At 60.4% G+C, this 18598-nt stretch overlaps 1 protein-coding gene across 1 annotated transcript; it reads right to left on the bottom strand.

Moving 5' to 3' along the window:
- Positions 1–1336: 1336 nt before the first annotated feature.
- TCF7L1 (transcription factor 7 like 1) lies at positions 1337–17084 on the bottom strand. Its single transcript, XM_034070505.1, has 12 exons — positions 16836–17084; positions 16706–16766; positions 15833–15963; positions 5657–5740; positions 5427–5559; positions 4288–4390; positions 4057–4140; positions 3759–3902; positions 3449–3608; positions 3036–3143; positions 2382–2451; positions 1337–2309 (listed from the first exon to the last, which is right to left on the bottom strand). The coding sequence occupies exons 1-12, from the start codon at positions 17025–17027 to the stop codon at positions 1882–1884; spliced, it is 1698 nt and encodes a 565-aa protein (XP_033926396.1). The 5' UTR covers positions 17028–17084; the 3' UTR covers positions 1337–1881.
- Positions 17085–18598: the final 1514 nt, after the last annotated feature.

The following is an 18598-nucleotide window of genomic DNA, read 5'->3' as shown; positions in this document are numbered from 1 at the left end:
TGTTGGAAGCTGTCTGGCTCCGGTTCAGCCTCTAATGCTTGTGACAGGTCTCTTCATGCCTTTAATTTCCCATGAAATCAAATTCAAGCAGTTGTTTGCCTGCAGCCTGCTCCCGGTGTTGGGCATGGAGGGGCCGCATGTGATCCCGGTGTTCCTCACTGGAACCCGGCTCCTTGGAAGGGAGCAGTGTTCTGCCGCTTCCAGCCCATGGGCACACGTGGGTCCAGGGATGCTCTCATCCTCCGGAGCCAGGATCTCACACCACGTGCCATTAGGATGCTGTTAATGCAAGCTGTGTGCCTCTTGGTGCTGGTGTGGATGCTCCATGCCCTGCCCCAGTGCTTCGGGTCTGCTCTGGGAAAGCAGGAACTCCAAAGCATCTCCTGTGTGGGATGGAAATGTCCATCCAGGTCAGGGCTCTCTGGGCTGCAGCAGTGACTGAAGATGCTCCAGGCACTTTATCATCCATCCAATGGGGTTCCGGATGCTGGTGTCCCCCCATGGCACATGCTTGTCTCACACAACATCTGGTAACACAGACAGCATCTTCCTCAAGGACAAGACACTGGGATGCTCCCTTTCCCCTCCACCTCCATATGGGGATCTGCTGCTGCTAAAAGCTCTTCCCTGGTGGCTCCTCAAGCAGCTCAGCACTGGGAAGGGGAAGAGAAGCTCACAGCAAAGGCAGTTGTGCCATTAATGAGGAAAAGCACTCCCCAAACTGAGAGCCCAGCAGGGAGGGCTCAGCCCATCACCCACAGAGGGTCTGGATGGTGCTGGGAGCCTCAGGACACTGTGGTCCTGAAGGGGAGAGGAGCCAGGCTGAGTCCTGGGCAGTGGAAACCAAGAGGTTCAGGAAGGGGAATGAAACAGGACTATAAGGAGCACAGAGCAGCCCTGGGCAGGAGCAGCTGTGGGTTAAACCTGCAACACAAAACCCAGTGATTTTCAGTGGGAAAACCTGGAAACAGAGATTTTCCTGTTAAAAAACACAGCATAGGAGGAGTCTCAAGGAGCTCAAGTGTTCAACTGACCAAGAACATCCAATTGGTGTAAAACCCACCGGGTGCAGGTCCTTCATCATCCTCACATGCCAGCCCTGCTCTGGAAGCAGCAGGCACAGGGCACCCTGCAGCTCCTCAGGCATCCATCCCCTGCCTTACCCAAACCCCATCTCCTCCCTGACGGACACCCCAATCCCACCCTGTGCCCATCGATGGAGGTGCCTGTGGCTGGACCGGAGCCCCCATCCTGCTGCATCCCGGGATGCGGTGGCACCGGCACACCGGGGATGGGCAGGGAGCTCTCCCCACACTGAGCACACTCACACAGCGACTTACAGCGGAAGTTTTATTTCCTTTAGTGAAAAATAACAGGGTTCCATGGGGGAAAACGCCTGGAGCCAGGGCTCAGCCCCGGATCCTGCCCCCGGCACAGCACCGAGCATCCCTAGGGCAGGATCCAGCCAAGCAGAGCCACAGGACCGGAGGGGTTTGGAGCACCCGGAGGCAGCGGATCTGCTGCTGGTGTTTCTGCTCTTGCCTCAGGGATGGATGCGATGCCTGCTGCATCCCGTGCTGGATTGCCCATGGCATTGGGAGCACTCGCTCTGTGCCCGCAGGAGGTTTCCACCATCGGCAGCTTATGGAGAGGTTATTTTCTTCTTTTTTTTGCCTTTTTTTTTCTTTTTTATTAATAAAAACGGTCTTTCTGTGTGAGCAGGAAGCCCCTTCCTCCAGAGTCTGCTTACAAAACAGTTCAGAAAGGGTCAAATATTGACCAATAACGGGTTTGGCTGCGTTTGAATCTTGATTGTGGCTTCTGCAATGTACAGCAGGGAGGGGACGGACGGGCAGGGTTGAAGGGGGACAAGCTCTTCCCTTAGTCAGCAGGTTTGGTGACCAGGGAGAGCGGCTGCGTCTGCAGCACGGCCAGAGCAGCCGGCGGGGACGGGATGGAGGCCGCCAAGGATGGAGGCGAGGCCAGGAGAGCCGTGGAGGGCACCGCGGTGAAGGGGATGGGTCTGGAGAGGAGCGAGGATGGGCTGCCGAGGCTGGAGGAGGAGGAGGCTTTGCCTGAGAGGAAGGCAGCTGAATGCACACTGAGCCTGGCCTCGGGTTTGGTGGTGAGCGATAGAGGCTGTGCCTGCTCCGAGTGCGTGGCTGCCGGCGCCGCCGGCGATGCCAGCGCTGCCGATGGCGTGGCCGGCGAGTCCAGCATGCTGCCGTGTGAGGATGCGGGGCTGGCACAGGGCTTCTCGGCCGGCAGGTACTGCACACACGGCTTCTTGCTCTTGGGCACCAGGGAGCCTGCAATGGGGCGGGATGGGGTGAGCGGCAGTGGTTGGCACTGGGGAAGGGGCTGGGATGGGGGATGCTCACTGTCCGTGTCGTGGCTCTGCTGCTGCTGCTGCTGTGCCAGCTTCTCTCGCTTCCGCTTCTTCTTCTTGCCCTGGTAAGGGTTATAAAGGCCTCAGGTGCTTTGTGCCACCGGAGAGCCCTGGGGGGGGTAGGAACAGGGGTGAGGGTGCCCCTGGTAGGGAGGCATCGGCAGGGACTCAGCAGCAGCACCTCAAACACAGACCTCCATGTGCACAGCAATGAGATAAACACCCAGCGAGGGGACACCTCATCCCACATGGATACCTCATCCCAGAGATCCCATCCCAGAGATCCCATCCCAGAGACTCCATCCCAGAGACCCCATCCCAGAGACCCCATCACAGAGACCCCATCCCAGAGACCCCATCACAGAGACCCCATCCCAGAGGCCCCATCCCAGATGAACACCTCATCCAAGAGACCCCATCCCAGATGGACACCCTATCCCAGAGACCCCATCCTAGAGACTCCATCCCAGATGGACACTTCATCCCAGATGGACACCTCATTCCAGAGACTCCATCCCAGAGTTCCCATCCCAGAGTTCCCATCCCAGAGACCCCATCCCAGAGACCCCATCCCAGATGAACACCTCATCCCAGAGCCCCCATCCCAGACCCCCTTCCCTGCTGCTCCCACATCCCCATCCCTTACGTAGTTGTCCCGCGCCGACCACGTCGGGTAGAGCTGTGAGTGAAGCTGCCGCTCCTTCCGTGCCAGCTCGTAGTACTTTGCCTGTTCCTCCCGCGACAGTGAGTGCCACTGAGGGGAGAAGAGACCCACTCAGCCCGGGGACACAGCAGGGCTCCCACCCCATGGCCACCCCATGGCCACCCTAACCCTAACCCTAACCCTAACCCTAACCCTAAGCTGTTCCCTGTGAGGGTGCTGAGGCGCTGGCACAGGGTGCCCAGAGCAGCTGTGGCTGCCCCATCCCTGCAGTGCTCAAGGACACAGGGGCTGGAGCAGCTGCTCCATGGAAGGGGTTGGGATTGGAGCTGGATTTGAGCTCCCTTCCAACCCCAACCAGCACAGGACACAAGGCAGTGCCAAGGGAATCCCCTCACCCGTCTGCCCAGGATCTGGTTGATGGCAGCGCTCTCCTTCAGCGTGCACTCGGCCACCACCTTGGCCCTCATCTCCTTCATGTACAACATGAAGGCGTTCAGAGGCTTCTTGATGTGGGGCTTCTTCTCCTCCTCCTTCTTCACAGTGACCGGGGACTTCCTGCAATGGGGCAGGGGGTCAGGACCTGCTCTGCCCCACACAGGGGATGAGCTCCTGCCCCCAGGGCTGCTCTGCCCCACACAGGGACGAGCTCCTGCCCCCGGGGCTGCTCTGCCCCACACAGGGGACGAGCTCCTGCCCCACACTCACGTGTTGCCTACGGGGCTGACGCTGGGCTGGGTGGGCTCCTGCTTCACGATGGGTGAGACGATGGTGGGATGGGGGATGCCCGAGGGGTGCAGCCCATGGGTCGGGGGGGGGACCATGTGTGGGGAGAAGCGGCTGGACATCAAACTGCAGCAGAGGGAGCGGCAGGAGAGGGCTCATCAGCTCCCCCCCAGCACCAATAGCCCCACTTCCACCCCACACCCTCTGTGACATGGACCCAAGTGATGCTCTGAGCCCATGTGCTGGCACTGGAGGGTCCCTCATCCCTGCAGACACAAACCTGGACATGGAGGCGTTCATGGCGAGGGCAGGGTAGGGATGCCGGAAGCCGCCGGGAGGGATGGAGTACACGGGCTGCCCTTGCCTGCAAACACAGCAGCTTCAGGGGAGAAGTCATCCCTGCCCAGCCCCTGGGACCCGTCTCCATCTCCCCATCTCTTCCCATCCCACTGCATGGGTAATGGGATGAAGTGGGAAGAGAAGGGGCTCGCGGCACACGGCCCATCCTTACTGCGGCACGAGCCAGCCCAGCGGGTGCGGGATCTGCCCCACGGCTCCCGGTGACAGGGGGTAATAGGGGGGCAGCTCCGAGGGGTGCGGTGGCCGCGGGATTCCTGATGAGGGAGGGAGACAAAGGGGAAGGGGTCAGAACATGGACATGGTCCCTGAGCACACACTTGGGCTCCCAGCACCTCCTCTGCCCCCATGCACCCTCCTCTGAGCACTCCAGCTCCCTCCAGGCATCCCATCTCACCCCAAGCATCCCATCTCACCCCAAGCATCCCATCTCCTCCCAAGCATCCCGTCTCACTCCAAGCATCCCATCTCACTCCAAGCATCCCATCTCACTCCATACATCCCATCTCACTCCAAGCACCCCATCTTACTCCAAGCATCCCATCTCACTCCAAGCATCCCGTCTCACCCCAAGCATCCCGTCTCACCCCAAGCATCCCGTCTCACCCCAAGCATCCCATCTCACTCCAAGCATCCCATCTCACTCCAAGCATCCCATCTCACCCCAAGCATCCCATCTCCTCCCAAGCATCCCGTCTCACTCCAAGCATCCCATCTCACTCCAAGCATCCCATCTCACCCCAAGCATCCCATCTCACTCCAAGCATCCCATCTCACCCCAAGCATCCCATCTCCTCCCAAGCATCCCATCTCACTCCAAGCATCCCATCTCACTCCATGCATCCCATCTCACTCCAAGCATCCCATCTCACTCCATGCATCCCATCTCACTCCAAGCATCCCATCTCACTCCATGCATCCCGTCTCACTCTAAGCATCCCATATTCCTCTGAGCACCCCATCTCCTTCCAAGCATCCAATCTTCCCAGCATCCTGTCTTCCTCCAAGTATCCCATCTCACTCCAAGTACCCTGTCTCTTTCCAAGCATCCTGTCTCCCTCCAAACACCCCATCTCCTTCCAAGCATCCCATCTTCCTCCAAGCATTTCGTATCGCTCTGAGCACCCCATCTCTCCCCCAGTACCCATCTGGAGGGCTCCCCACTCACCCCAACCACACCAGAGCCAGGAGAGGACCTGTCCCCATCCATCGGCTCCATCCCCTTCCCAGCACCCATGGGGCAGCAGTGGGACCATCCACCAGGGAACCCCCATTCCCAGCCCCTTGTCTCACCCGTCTTGGGATCGATCTCGGGTGAGAGGTGCCCGGGAGGTGACCCCGGTGAGAAGTGGTCGTTGCTGTAGGTGATGAGTGGGGTCAGGGGGTGCATGTGATGGGCATGCTGCACCACCGGCACCTTGTTGGACTGCGGGCAGAGCACATGGGTACATCAGCATCACAGCGAGGGTTCCCATTAGGGTTAGGGAATAAGGACATTCCCGGTGGGATGGGGCTGCTCTTACCAGGTGTGCGGGTGAGGGTGAGCGGCTGTCCTTCAGTGTGGCACCGGCAGGCACATCCAGCAGCGGCCACTTCATCTGCAGGTACTGCAGGAGAGGGGGCTCAGGCCCTGTACCAGCCCCAAACCACCCCAGCCCCAGCTGCACCCATGGAGGTGACCGTGGGCTGGGGGCAAAGGGGGTTTGGGGGCACACGGGGCTGTTTTCAGCCCTATGCACCCCTATGGACCCCATGAATGGTGCCCAAATCCCTGCTCCCTCCGTGCCCAAAGCAGCTCCATGGGGCACAGGCACCAAGCTCCCATTGCCACAGGGCACAGGCACAGCCCCATGCTGCAGTGAGGCAGATCTGGGGCTATCGTGGGGGGTTTCCCTGTGCTCAGCCCCGGACACCCCAAAGAAAGGTGCTTTGTGCGGCGGGGCCGGAGGCGGCTCCCGGCGCGTCCCTCGGGATGCCGGAGCTGGGGAATGTTGTCCGGACGGAGCCGCAGCTGCGAGCAGGAATTTCCCCATACAAACCTTCCTGATCCCCAGCAGCTGGAAGGAAAACCCAGTGAGGAGCTGCGGGAGGGTTAACCCCTGCGAGCCTGGGCTGGGGCTTCCCTGCCAGCACTGCCTCCTGCACAGACCCCAATGTGTCCTGTGCCCCCTGCATCACAGCCCCACAGTCTCCAGCATCTCCCCATTGCCTCCAGCATCCGTCCTGCACCCCCCATCCCTTCCTGCATCCCCCCTGCATCCACCTATCCCCTCCTGCTTCCCCCTATCCCCTCCTGCATCCCCATCCCTTCCTGCATCCCCCTGCTTCCCCCATCCCCTCCTGCTTCCCCCCATCCCCTCCTGCATCCCCTCATCCCCTCCTGTATCTCCAGTACCCCCCCGAAATCCATTCTGCTTCTTCTCCTGCACCTCCTGTGTACCCCTCTGTCTCCAGCATCCTTCCTATGTCACCACCATCGCCGCTCTCCATCCCCACAATTCCATCTTCCAGCACCCCCTGTCCATTGGCACTCGGTCCCACTCCACCAACAACCCCACATCTCTGGCTAAGCCACAACCCCACCAGCACGTCCCGGCAGCCTCAAAAGCCGGGTGAAGCCCATCCGGAGCGTGCCGGGAGCCCACCAGCCACTGGGATGATCCTGCTGGAAGCCCCATTGGATACAGCATGATCCCAACAAGCTTTCCTGTGAACCCAAGTGCAGGCACAGGGAACCCCCCCAAAACCAACACCCTAAACCGCTCACCCATCCCCATTGCATGCACAGGGATGCTCCAGCATCCCCATCCTGATGCTGCACCAGGGAGATCCCTGGCACTGCCGGGATAACGGTGCCAGGAAGGACCCGTCAGTGCCAGGGAGCCACAACCAGGCCCAGCCTTTGGCTGCTGCTCCCTTGTGGAGGAGGAGGCAGGAGCTGGAGCACGCCTGGTATGTGAGCGGTGCCACCAACAGCCCAGCACCACCAGGCTGGCTCTGCAGAGCCAAAGGCAACCGGATGGGGAGAGGGTTTAGGGCTGAGATGCTCCTGGAGATGCTCCCAGTGGCAGCGTGGCTGAGGCAGTGCCATGAGCATCCCTGAGGCTGTGCCCGAGGGGACCCAACCAAGACTCACACTGGTTTGGGTCTGCCTAAGAGCTCAGCTCAGTCTCCCCTCTCTTGGGCAGGTTCAAGCCATTCCCCTTGGCCTGTCCCTACATCCCTTGTCCCAAGCCCCTCTCCAGCTTTCCTGCAGCCCCTTTAGGCCCTGGAGCTGCTCTCAGGTCTCCCCTTCAGGAGCCTTCTCTTGTCCAGGCTGCCCCAGCCCAGCTCTCTCAGCCTGGCTCCAGAGCAGAGCTGCTCCAGCCCTCGCAGCAGCTCCATGGCCTCCTCTGCACCCACTCCAACATCCCTGTGCCCACACCAGGGTGATGCAGGAGGAGCCCCAACATCCCCATGGCTGCACTGGGGCCACACACAGGATACCCAACACCTCCATGATGGCACAAGACGAGCATCCCCATGGCTGGTGACAGACAAGAACATCCCCATCCCTGGCAGTGCTCAAGGCCAGGTTGGACACAGGGGCTTGGAGCTGCTCTATGGAAGGTGTCCCTGCCCATAGCAGTGGTTGGAGCTGGAGGAGCCTTAAGGTCTCTATGGCCACACTCGGGTCCTCACCACCCCATGGGGGCCGGGGCAAGGCAGATGCCCCCAGTGTCCCCCATGGCTCCTCCTCAGCATCCCCTGCCGCTGCCCCCTCACAAAGGGGCTTTCTCATCCATTCTGTAAGCGGAGAAGGCGCTGGGGGACGGCGGCAGGGGGGAGCCGGGGCTATAAAAGGCTTCTTCTCATGGTGAGGCCGTTTCAGGAGGCCGGGGAGGGGAGAGGAAGGGGGGGGACCCTTTCAAAATATACAAAGAAGGGGTTGGGGGGGGGGGGAGCTGGCGAACGGTTCAGTGCTAATGTGGAAAACCGAAGCCCCTTCCCCTCGGGAAGCATGGACACAGCTCCCACTGTCCCCGCACGTGCGCGCGCCACATTGGAGCTATTAGAGGGGGGGGAACGAAAACAGAAGGGAGAAAATCGGTTGGGAATCGGTCACATTCCAGAAGGATTAGAGCAAGTTCTGGGTCCTCGTTACCGGCCACCCCCCAATTAAAAGCAGGGAGTTAACCCCTTCCCTGCCAGCCGCAGCTAGGACCACAGTGAAGGCTCCTGTCTGTCCGTCTGTCCATCCATCCATCCCATCCATCCCATCCACGGGGGGTGACCTCAGACCATGGCCCCAGCACAGAGGAAGGGGTGGTGCTGGTGGCTTCTGACCTCCGTGCTCAGGGAGGAGGCAGCAGCTCCATGGGATCCCCAATGCCCAATTAGGGACTGGAATGAGCGGATTTCCTCTCCTCTTCCATGGCTGGGGCTCCATCCTGGCTCCCATGTTCTGCCTGGGAAGGGGGGAAAAGGTCCTGGCTTGTGGCAGGGTTGGTGCTGTGTGTCCTGGTGCTGCATGTCCTGGTGCTGTGTGTCCTGGTGCTGTGTGTCCTGGTGCTGTGCATCCCAGTATCACATGGCTGGCATTCCATGCTGTGTGTCCTGGTGCTGTGTGTCCTGGTGCTGTGTATCCTGGTGCTGTACATCCCAGTATCACACAGCTGGCATTCCATGCTGTGTATCCTGATGCTGTGTGTCCTGGTGCTGTGTGTCCTGGTGCTGTGTGTCCTGGTGCTGTGGATCCCAGCATCACACGGCTGGCATTCCATGCTGTGTGTTCTGGTGCTGTGTGTCCTGGTGCTGCGTGTCCTGGTGCTGTGTGTCCTGGTGCTGTGTGTCCTGGTGCTGTGCATCCCAGCATCACATGGCTGGTATTCCATGCTGTGTGTCCTGGTGCTGTGTGTCCTGGTGCTGTGCATCCCAGCATCACATGGCTGGTATTCCATGCTGTGTGTCCTGGTGCTGTGTGTCCCAGCTCTGGTGCTGAGGCATCACATGTCCCAGGATTGCATGTCCTGGCATTGTCTGTCATGGTGTTCCATGGCCCAGGATTGCATATCCCACTGTTGCACATCCTGGTGTCGTATGTCCCTCCATTGTGTGTCCTGGTGTTGCATGTCCCAACCAACACATGTCCAGTATCATATCCCAGCATTGCAAATCCTGGCACCATGTGTCCCAGGATTGAATATTCCAGTGCTGCATGTCACAGTGTTCCATATCCCAGGATCACATATCCCAGCATTGCATGTCCCAGCAGCTCACAGCCCAGGATTGTGTATCCTGGTGTTGCTGGTCCTGGCATCACACCTCCAGGCTCTGCCCATCCTCCTGGCATTTCACATCCCAATGTTGAACATCCCAACATTGCACATCCCAGTGCTGAACATCCCAGCATTGTGCATCCCAACATTGCACATCCCAATGCTGAACATCCCAACGTGGTGCATCCCAACATTGCACATCCCAGTGCTGAACATCCAGGGAAGCATCCTACAGAACATTCCCGATATCCATCCCTCACACATCACCTCCATCCCTGAGAGCAGGCGGTGGGGACAGGGACCCATCCCGAACACCATCCCCTTTTCCAGCCCCAATGCCAGGGCTTTGGCAAAGCCGGAACGTGGCCCCGCTGATCCCCCCTGCCTGTTTACACAGCTGTGGGATACCCATCCGCTTGCCCTTCCCCCTCCCACCTCCAATCCAGCCCTTTTCCCCCCAAATCCATCCCAAAACCCTGCGGAGGAGGTGGGAATGGCCCATTCTCTGGGATGGTTGATGGAGCCCCCTTGGTCTGGGTGTTGGATGCTCTGCAGCATCCCAAGGAGCAGCATCTCTGCTTGTTTGGGGTAAAACCAGGCAGATTTGGGTCCCAGCAGCTCAGGGGTCAGAGGAAAATGGGAATTCTGAGGGAAAAGGGTTTTCTTGGCTTGAGGCATCGTCTGATCCCACAGAATTCCACATGGGAGCCACAGGCTGGCAAAGGCCCAAATGTGCCCCAGCAGGAGGTCCTGAGGCTGTAGGGGAGGGGGGGGAAGGAAAAGAGGAAGGGAAGGGAAAAGGGAGGAAGGGAAAGGGAAGGAGAAAAAGAAGGGGAAATGGGGAAAAGGGGAGGAGAAGGGGGGGAAAGGGAAGGGGGGGGAAAAAGAGGGGAGAAAGAGGGGAAAGGGGGAAAGGGAAGCAGGAAAAAGGGAGGAAAGAAAAGGGAAAGAGAAGGGAAAGGGGAGGAAGTGGGGGGAGAGAAGGAAAGAAGAGGAAAGGAAGAGGAGAGGAGGAGGAAAAGAGGGAGCAGGGAGGGGGAAAGGTGATGGAAAGGGGGGAAGAGGGAAAGGAGTGGGAAGAAAAGGGGAAAAAGGGGTGGAATGGGGCAGAAAGAGGGTAGGGGCAAAAGCACCTTCTCAAAGGCCACCATGGGCCATGGGACGTGAATCCCACTCCAGGACTTGGGATTGCGGCACCAGGATTCCATCCCTGGGCAGGAATGGGATGAGGGCACCTGGTCCCTTGCCCCCTCTCCGGGCTGGGATCAGCCCCCTCCATGGCAAGGAAAGGAAGGAGCATCCCAGCCCCTTGCCCATCCTGCATCCCCACACGGAGCAGCCACATTCCGCTCCCTGCGGATAATTAGGGAGGGAGAAATCCCAATTACAGCTGGATTTACAGCCCCAGAAACAAGCCGTAAATCCTCCCCCTCCTCCCGCTCCCAGCCGCTTCCCAGCCAAATCTGCTCCAGATGTTGCTGGTTTCCAGCTGGAATGAGCCCTTTCGGGGTGTCCTGCACCCCTGTATCCTGCCCAGAACCCCAACAGCTCCTGGTGGGATCTTCCTTATCCCAGTGGGGTTTTAAAGGGCTGTGATGCTGCGGTCCAGGTTGGCCCCACAGCTCCTGGTGTCCCTTCCCAGCATTCCCAGAGTGACACAAACCAAGCCGATGGCTTTGGGGACATGGATTTGGGGTAGGAGCAGGTGCTGGGTGCATGGAACCCCTCACTAAGGGATGCTTGACCATTCCCGTGATGCTTCCCAAACCCCTCAGCCAGTGGCACCAGGTGGGAAATGCCAACAGCACTGGGATGGGAACCCAGGAAAAGGGGCTGGAAGCTGGAAAATGAGCCCCACAATATCCCCATTTGGGATGAGCTCAGAGAGGCAGTGCTTAAAGCTTATCCCAAGGTACAGCCCCTCTGTCACCACACCGGGAATGCCAGGGAACAGCCTGGACCCAGCTACAGCTCCACAGCGGAAAGGCAGGATGGGAGGGATGGAAGGAAGCAGGATAAGGCCCACAAGCAATACCAAGAGCCAGCTCCGGGAGCCTCATCCCAAAGCAGGGATGTTCCAAGCACCCACTGCCCACGGGTACCCAGAGCATCCTCCACGCAGGGATGCCTGGAGCATCCCTACCGCTCACGGGAGCCATGGAACAAGCTGGGATCGGACACACCAGGATCCAACTGAGCTCAATTCCCTCCCTGAGCCCCAAACCTGACGGCACCAAGTTTTCCCTGCTGCCCCCAGGCTTTTGTATGCAGCTTTCAGCTCCCGTCCATCACACTGAATGGCTCCATTCATCCCCCAGCGGCTGCATCCGCGCCGGGGGGATCCCAGCGGGTGCAAAGGGCTCATCCCACCGGCTCCCAGCCCCCCCCAACAGCATCCTTGGGGATGTGGCACCCGATGTGCACCCCGGGATAGGGTTTGAATGGGCTTCTGCATGGGTAGGATGTGTAAGAGTCCATCCAGGATGTTGGAATGATGGGAGAGGTCCCTGGAAGCCACCCTGGGGTGGGAATGTGGGTCCTGCTGCTCCCAATGGACACGGAGCTCCTGATTTTGGTGGCTGCCACCTCCGGGTGCATCCCTGCGTCCTGCCAAGTGATGCTGCACCCAGGCCTGGGAGAGCACCAAGGCAGCGGCACCCATGGGGGGTCCTTTAACACCCCAGACAGCACCCACGGGACAGCAGCTCACCCAGCAACAGGGATTGAGCTCAGGGCTCAGGGACTGATCCACAGGGATCAGGGATCAATTCCCAGGACTCAGGGATCAATTCTCAGGGATCAGGGATCAATTCTCAGGGCTCAGGGATTGATTCCCAGGGCTCAGGGATCAATTCCCAGAGCACAGGGTGCCAGAGCTGCCAATAACTAAGCCCATATGGAAGGCGTGGAACAGCACATCACCATCATCATCATCACCATCACCATCATCACCATCATCATCATCACCATCATCACCATCACCATCACCACCATCACTCCTTCCTCATCCTCCTCCCCTGTACCTTCCCCATCCCACCCCATTGCCCCCTCAACCCAAGCCTGGCACGACGGCACAATCACAGCCTTCCTCTCCCCGTATCCCTCCTCTTCCTCCGGCTGGGATGCGCCAGGCGCTTCGCTCCGGGTCCCTCCTTCCCTCCCGCTCCCGTCAGCGACTTCAAGGAAGGAAAACTAATGCAAAGCAGCTGCTGGGAATAGCAGCGGGATGATGAATGCGCGTTAAGTCCCCTTAACAAAACCAGGTCTGATGAGAGTCGCCCGGAGCACTTACTTCATTGCTTTCATTTGGGAATCGTGTTGGAAAAGGGAGGGAGGAGGGAGAAGTTGGGGGGGGGGGAGTGGAAACCTCCTGGAGGTCTCATTTAGCCCCTCCAAGCAGACCTCAGGGTAATTAGCCGAATGGCATAATTAAGGAAGAGACACAAAGGGGCCATTGTGAGCAGGGCTCAACAGGGGAAACTGAGGCACGGGGAGGGATGAAATGGGCCCTGCTGCTGAGCAACAGAAGCCAAAACGTGGGGAAAATCCTTTGGTTTTCCTTCCTGTTTCCCAGGTGGGGCTGGAAACCGGGAGGGGGAATCCCAAAGAACCCAGTGAATAGCAAGGAAGCATCCGGAGCCCGAGCAGCGAAGGATGCTGAGCCCCGCGCATCCCAACACCTCCATCCCACATCCCGCTGGAGCCCGAGCCAAAGCCCTCCCCGCTCTGGTGGAGCCTCCGGCTTTGGGAACAAGCCCTTTTCTTGCCAAAAACTCGGAATTTGAATCATTTTCCTTGGCAGCCGCCCGGGGCTGGGATGGATTTTCCTTTGCAGACAGATCTGCCTCTGTCCCGCGCCGGGATCGGGAGCTGGGCTCGGGAATGGCAGGAACAAAGCCGAAAGGAGCCCAAGTGATGCTTTGCTCCCTCATTTACTTGAGGGCCACAACCCAGTGATGCATTAATGACACCAGGGCACGGATGACTTCTGCACACGGAGCTGGCTGAGTGCCTTGGCTGCAGTTAAATCCTTGCCTCCAGACTGGAATTCCTGGGATTAAGCTCCTTGTTTTGGGATGGACCCATGATAATCCCATGTGAAGTTGGTCAGTACCAATGCATGGTCCCACCTTCACCTCCCTGGTAGTGCTGGGCCTGGTTTGGGGATGCTGAGCATCCGGTTCCATCCCTTTCCCAACCTGGAGGAGGATATCCCGGTCTGATTTTGCTCCACTATGGATCCAGCTTGTTCCAGGGTTGGGATAAAAGGCACCAGCTCCAAATGATCCTGATGGGATGGATCCAGCGTGGTGGCAATAGGGATTTGCATCCATTCCACTTGTGGTGCCCAGAGCTTTTCCTTCCCATCCTGCCTTGGGTAGCTTCCTGTTTTGGGGAATTGAGGGATGATGATCCCAGGGAGCCAAACTCAGCCTCAGGAGTCCTCAATTCCTGGTGTACCCATGGGGAAAACCAGGCTAAAATGCTGCTCTGAATGGCAATGCCAGGATTAGATCCTGCCAAATTCCAACCCCACCTTAGAGAGGCCTCCAAATATTCCAGAACTGTGATGCTGGGGAGTGGGAATCCCAAATTCCAGTGTCCTGAATGGAACCAACACCCGTGATCCTGGAGCGGATTAACCCATAGAGCTGGAGCATCCCATGGCTTCAGTGCCCAGCAGCTTGGCACAGGGATGGAGCTGCTGCTCCTGGTTTAGGCATCACACTTCCACATTCCAAACTCATTTTCCAGGTATTCTGGAGCAAGAGAGATGCAGACGCAGCCGGTTCCCTGCTTGTTCATCCCCAAAAGCTCATCCCATGGTTTAGCTGCTGCTGTGGCTATCCCAGCACTGGGATTCCTGGGATTTGGCCACCGGGATGGCCGGATCCTGTGGATCAGCTCATTTCCTCCAATGGCTGCAGGGGGGAAACAAAAAGCTCCCGGCAGCCTCCCTGTGCTGCACGTGTCCGGTCTTGCCTCGAAGCTTCCCGGGATGAGAGTGGGTGGTGCCTGGATGCGGAATGGGATCGGGATGCTGAGCCCCATTGGCTCCAGGATGCAGGATGGAGGATGATGTCCCGGTCCAGGCTCCCTGGTACTCGGTATCCCAGGATCCAGAGGATGGGAATGCTGCAGAGCTCGGGTGGGTTTATCCCATACTCGGTATCCCAGGATCCAGAGGATGGGAATGCTGCAGAGCTCGGGTGGGTTTATCCCATGAAACGGGATACGGTGCAGCACAATTCCCTTTCCAGACACCTCCTGGTTGCAATGAGACACGACGTGCACCCCCAAACCCCCCCAGTTTGCCTCCACTGCGATGCTCCTGCACTCACTCAGTGCCCCAGGCTCAGCTCCACATAGGATCCAGTGGGATTCAGCCCCAATCCGGGGCTTTCCCATCCCCACTCATCCCCCAGCAGGCTCAGCACCAACACCCGGGATGCAACAGCAGCTCCTCTCCCAGCTCCTTTTAATTAATCTCCTTTTCTGGGATTCATTAAACCATCGGGTTCTACCAATCCCAGTCCCTTCTCATTATCCCGTTTTCCTTGCCGGTATTTGGGATCGTGGCCAGTTGTGCATCATCTCCAACACGTATTCAGTGACAAACTGGGAATACAACCTTTATCCAGCTCCCGGCCAGAGCCAAACTCAGGAGGTTTCTCTACCACATTCCCCATCTTCACCATTCAAACCGGTTACTTCCAATAGATCCCAAACAAATCCCAAACACACCACACGACACCACTGGGAAGCCAGACCCCAACCGGGGTTTTAAGCCATTTTAACTGCACTGATTCTTGCCCTCCTTTCCATATTACACATGGAAACGCAGCTTCCAACAGGGCAAAGGATGGGCTTTGATGCTGCAGCCAGGACTGACGGTACCACAGCACATCCCATCCCGGGATGGGGACACTGAGGCAGGGAATGGGGTCCTATGGCTAAACCCACTTTAACCCAGTGCCTAAATTCACTTTAGAGCTCTGAATTCGAGTTCCTCAGTGAGGCTCCAGGCCATGGACCAGGCTGGAGCTTGGGATGCTCTGGGTGCAGAGGGGTGATGCTGAGGTGGGGGGGGGAGGTCAATCCCACTCTCTTTGTACCCCCTCCTCTTTTCCCCTCCCCATATCCTCACTCCATTTGCTTAATCACTTTCCTAAGGGGCAGACAATGTCAGCCCATTGAGAGCTCCAACAAGCAGGTTTTCAATGAGAAAAGAGGCGCAGCTCAGGGTCAGGTTTCAGGGCGCTCCCCCCAAACTCACCGACACCCCCGGGCGGTCCCTATACCCGGGAGGGGGCAAACCAGCTCCAGGTAAGGGGAATGGACCCCTTGGGGGGTGTCAGCACCAGGAGGTTGCTTCCCTGTGGGGCAGTGGGGTTTGAGCATCCCAAAAAGGGTCTTGGGGGGGCCGGGGGGGACACTTACGGTGCGGGCGCCACTGGGGGACAGGGCTCCGTTGGCGAGGTAGGGGCTGCCCAGCTCGGGGAGCATCAGGAAGGGGTAGCCGGGGTAGGGGGGGCCCTTAAAGAACCCCCCATCTTGCTGGCGTCTGACCACTGGGGAGAGAAGGAAGGGGGGGTCAGGAGGTGGTGGAGTCGGGGGGACACACAGGGGATGGGGTGCTCCCATTGGGGGGGGAAGATGGGAGCATGGGGGGGGGGTAGGTGAAGGTCTCTCTGGGGGTGCTGAAGAGCCTTGGGGGGGTCCCAGGTATGTCCCTCTGGGGATGCTTAAGCCCCTCGAGGGGGTCCTTTGGGGGGGGGAACGCGGGTCCCTCAGGGAGGTCCTTGGTTCTTCGGGGGGGGGGGGCGGCCGCAGTCCCCTTAGGGGGGTCCCAGTTGTGGAGCTGGGGGGCACTGGGCTGGCAGCGAGGGGGGAGGTGTCCTGGACCCATCGCCCCCCCCGAGGGGGTCCCCGGCTGCACGGGGGGTCCGCGGTGGGGGCGGACACGGATCCATCCGTGGGACGCGATCGGGGGCCCGTTACCGGGGGGGGGGGGGGCCGCGATCACTGCGGGGGGGCCGTCGGGACCGGTTCCTCCGGTGGATGGGGGGGGGGTTGGACATCGGGGGGATGACACGGGGGGGGTTGGACGGGCACCGGGAAGAGGTTGGTTGGACACGGGGGGGGGTCCCGAGGGTCCCGCCCGCAGCCGGGGGCGGAAACAAAGAAGTTGGGAAGTGTTGGGATGGTCCCGGGGGATGCGGGGGGGGCCGGGACCGGGGAGGGGATGGGACCGGGGGGGGGATGGGATGGAGGGGGGATGGGGTGGGGGGAGGGGGGGGGGGGGTCCGGTACCTTCTGCCAAATAATCCCTTGGCTTCTGGAAAGTTTCCCGGGGCTGCGGGGGCCGCTCCGCCTGCGGGGAGAGCGCAGTGAGCGCGGCCGGGAGCGGGGCCCGGCGCCCCCCGCCGCCCCCCGGCCTCACCTCGGGCTCGGAGCCGGAGCCGGAGCCCCTGTTCTCGGTCTCGCTGACCAGGGAGGACTTGAGCTCGTCCAGGTCCCCGTGGGCCGAGCCGCGCCCCGCGCCCTTGTCCTGCTCCTCGCCCTCGTCCTGGAACGGGATGAGCTCGTCGGGGGCCCCCAGGTCGTCCCCGGCCGCCGGTTCCAGCTGCGGCATCGTGGGGGTCCGGCCCCGCCGCCCCGCTCCGGCCCCGCCGGGCCCCGCCGCCGCCGCCGCCGCCCGGGAGGCTCGGGAATGCGCGGGGCGGCGGGGGGAGGAGGAGCCCGGCTGCAAACCGACACCGCGGGGCAGGGCAGGGCGCTCGCACCGCCCCGCGACCGGCCCCGGCACCGGCGAGCGCCCGACGGCAGCACCGGAGCGGGCAGGGCAGCGCAGCCACGTCCGGGGGCCAGCCCGTCCTGGGGCTCCCCAACCCCTCCGGGTCCCCCCAACCCCTCCAGGTCCCCCCAGCCCGTCCTGGGCTCCCCAACCCCTCCGGGTCCCCCCAACCCCTCCGGGTCCCCCCATCCCGTCTGTGTTCCCTCCGTGCCATCCAGGGGCTCCCCCGCACGTCCGCGGTGTCCCCTGCAGGGCCACGGCTCCCACACTGTCCAGGACCCCCCCATCCCATCGAGGGTCCCCCCATCCCGTACAGGTCCCCCCAGCCCCTCCAGGTCCCCCCATCCCATCCAGGGTCCCCCCATCCTGCCCAGGTCCCCCCATCCCGTCCAGGGTCCCCCCATCCCCTCTGTGTTTTCCCCATCCTGCCCAGGTCCCCCATGCTGCCACTGTCCCTGCAATCACACCCAGGGCCCACCCTACACAGACAGGGCTCCTATTCTGTCTGGGGTCCCCCATCCCATCCAGGTGCTCCCCTGTATGTCCAGGGTCCCCCCATCCCATCTATGTTCCACCCCGGTCCCCCCCATCCTGTCCAGGGCCCCCATCCTGTCTGAGTCACTCATTCCCATCCAACACACCCCATGCCATCCAGAGCCCTGCCATCCCATCAGTGTTCCATCTTTCCATGATCCCCACATACCATGTGCTCCCCATCCCATCCAGGCTCCCGCAATCTCATCCAGACTTCCTCTACCCCATCCAGCGTGCCCTATCTGAGGTGCCTGTATCCCACCTGGATTCCTCCATTCCAACCAAAACCATCCCATCCCATCCAGGGTTTCCCTTCCCATCTGGGTGTCTCCATCCCACCCAGCACACCCCATCCCATCAGAGGGACTCCTCATCCCATCTGGGTACCTCCATCCTTGTCCCTACCCTGCCCCATCCCATTCAGGTGTCCCCCTCCCACCTCGGTGCCCCTGTTCCACCCAAGGTGCCCCCATCCTGCCAGGGTGTCCCTGTCCTGCTGGGATGCCCCTATCCCATTAGGATTCCTTCAAGGAACAGGAGACCCCCCATTGGCAAAGGGGGTCCTTTCCCTCCAGAGTGGCCCCATCCCATTGAGTGAGCCCCATCCTTCCCTGTGCCCCATCCAACCTGAGCATCCCCATCCCACCATGGTGTCCGTGTCACCCTCACCCATGACAGGGACACAAGGATGGGATGGGTGCCCACCCAGCACCCCCTTGGGTGCACCCAGCAGGGCCTCATCCAGCACCTCCCATCAGCTTCATCCCATCCATCCCGCTCAGCCCGGCCGTGACCCGCAGGCTCCAGCCGGAATTCCCACCTCCCCATTACACTGCAGCAGTCCTGGATTCCCAGTCCCTGCCAGCCCCACAAAG

The sequence above is a fragment of the Melopsittacus undulatus genome, chromosome 18 (genome assembly GCF_012275295.1).
Source record: "Melopsittacus undulatus isolate bMelUnd1 chromosome 18, bMelUnd1.mat.Z, whole genome shotgun sequence".
Lineage (NCBI taxonomy): Eukaryota > Metazoa > Chordata > Aves > Psittaciformes > Psittaculidae > Melopsittacus > Melopsittacus undulatus.
The sequence above is the reverse complement of the archived record's forward strand: the minus strand, read 5'-3'. Positions and strand labels throughout refer to the sequence as shown.

Bases quoted from the DNA above. Each gene is read 5' to 3' on its own strand.
- TCF7L1 (XM_034070505.1), bottom strand. From the start codon at position 17,027: ATGCCGCAGCTGGAACCGGCGGCCGGGGACGACCTGGGGGCCCCCGAC. The intron at 4,141-4,287 runs GTAAGGATGGGC...CTGTGTTTGCAG, and splicing joins CTGGGCTGGCTCGTGCCGCA to GCAAGGGCAGCCCGTGTACT. The intron at 3,903-4,056 runs GTTTGTGTCTGC...CCTCTGCTGCAG, and splicing joins ATGAACGCCTCCATGTCCAG to TTTGATGTCCAGCCGCTTCT.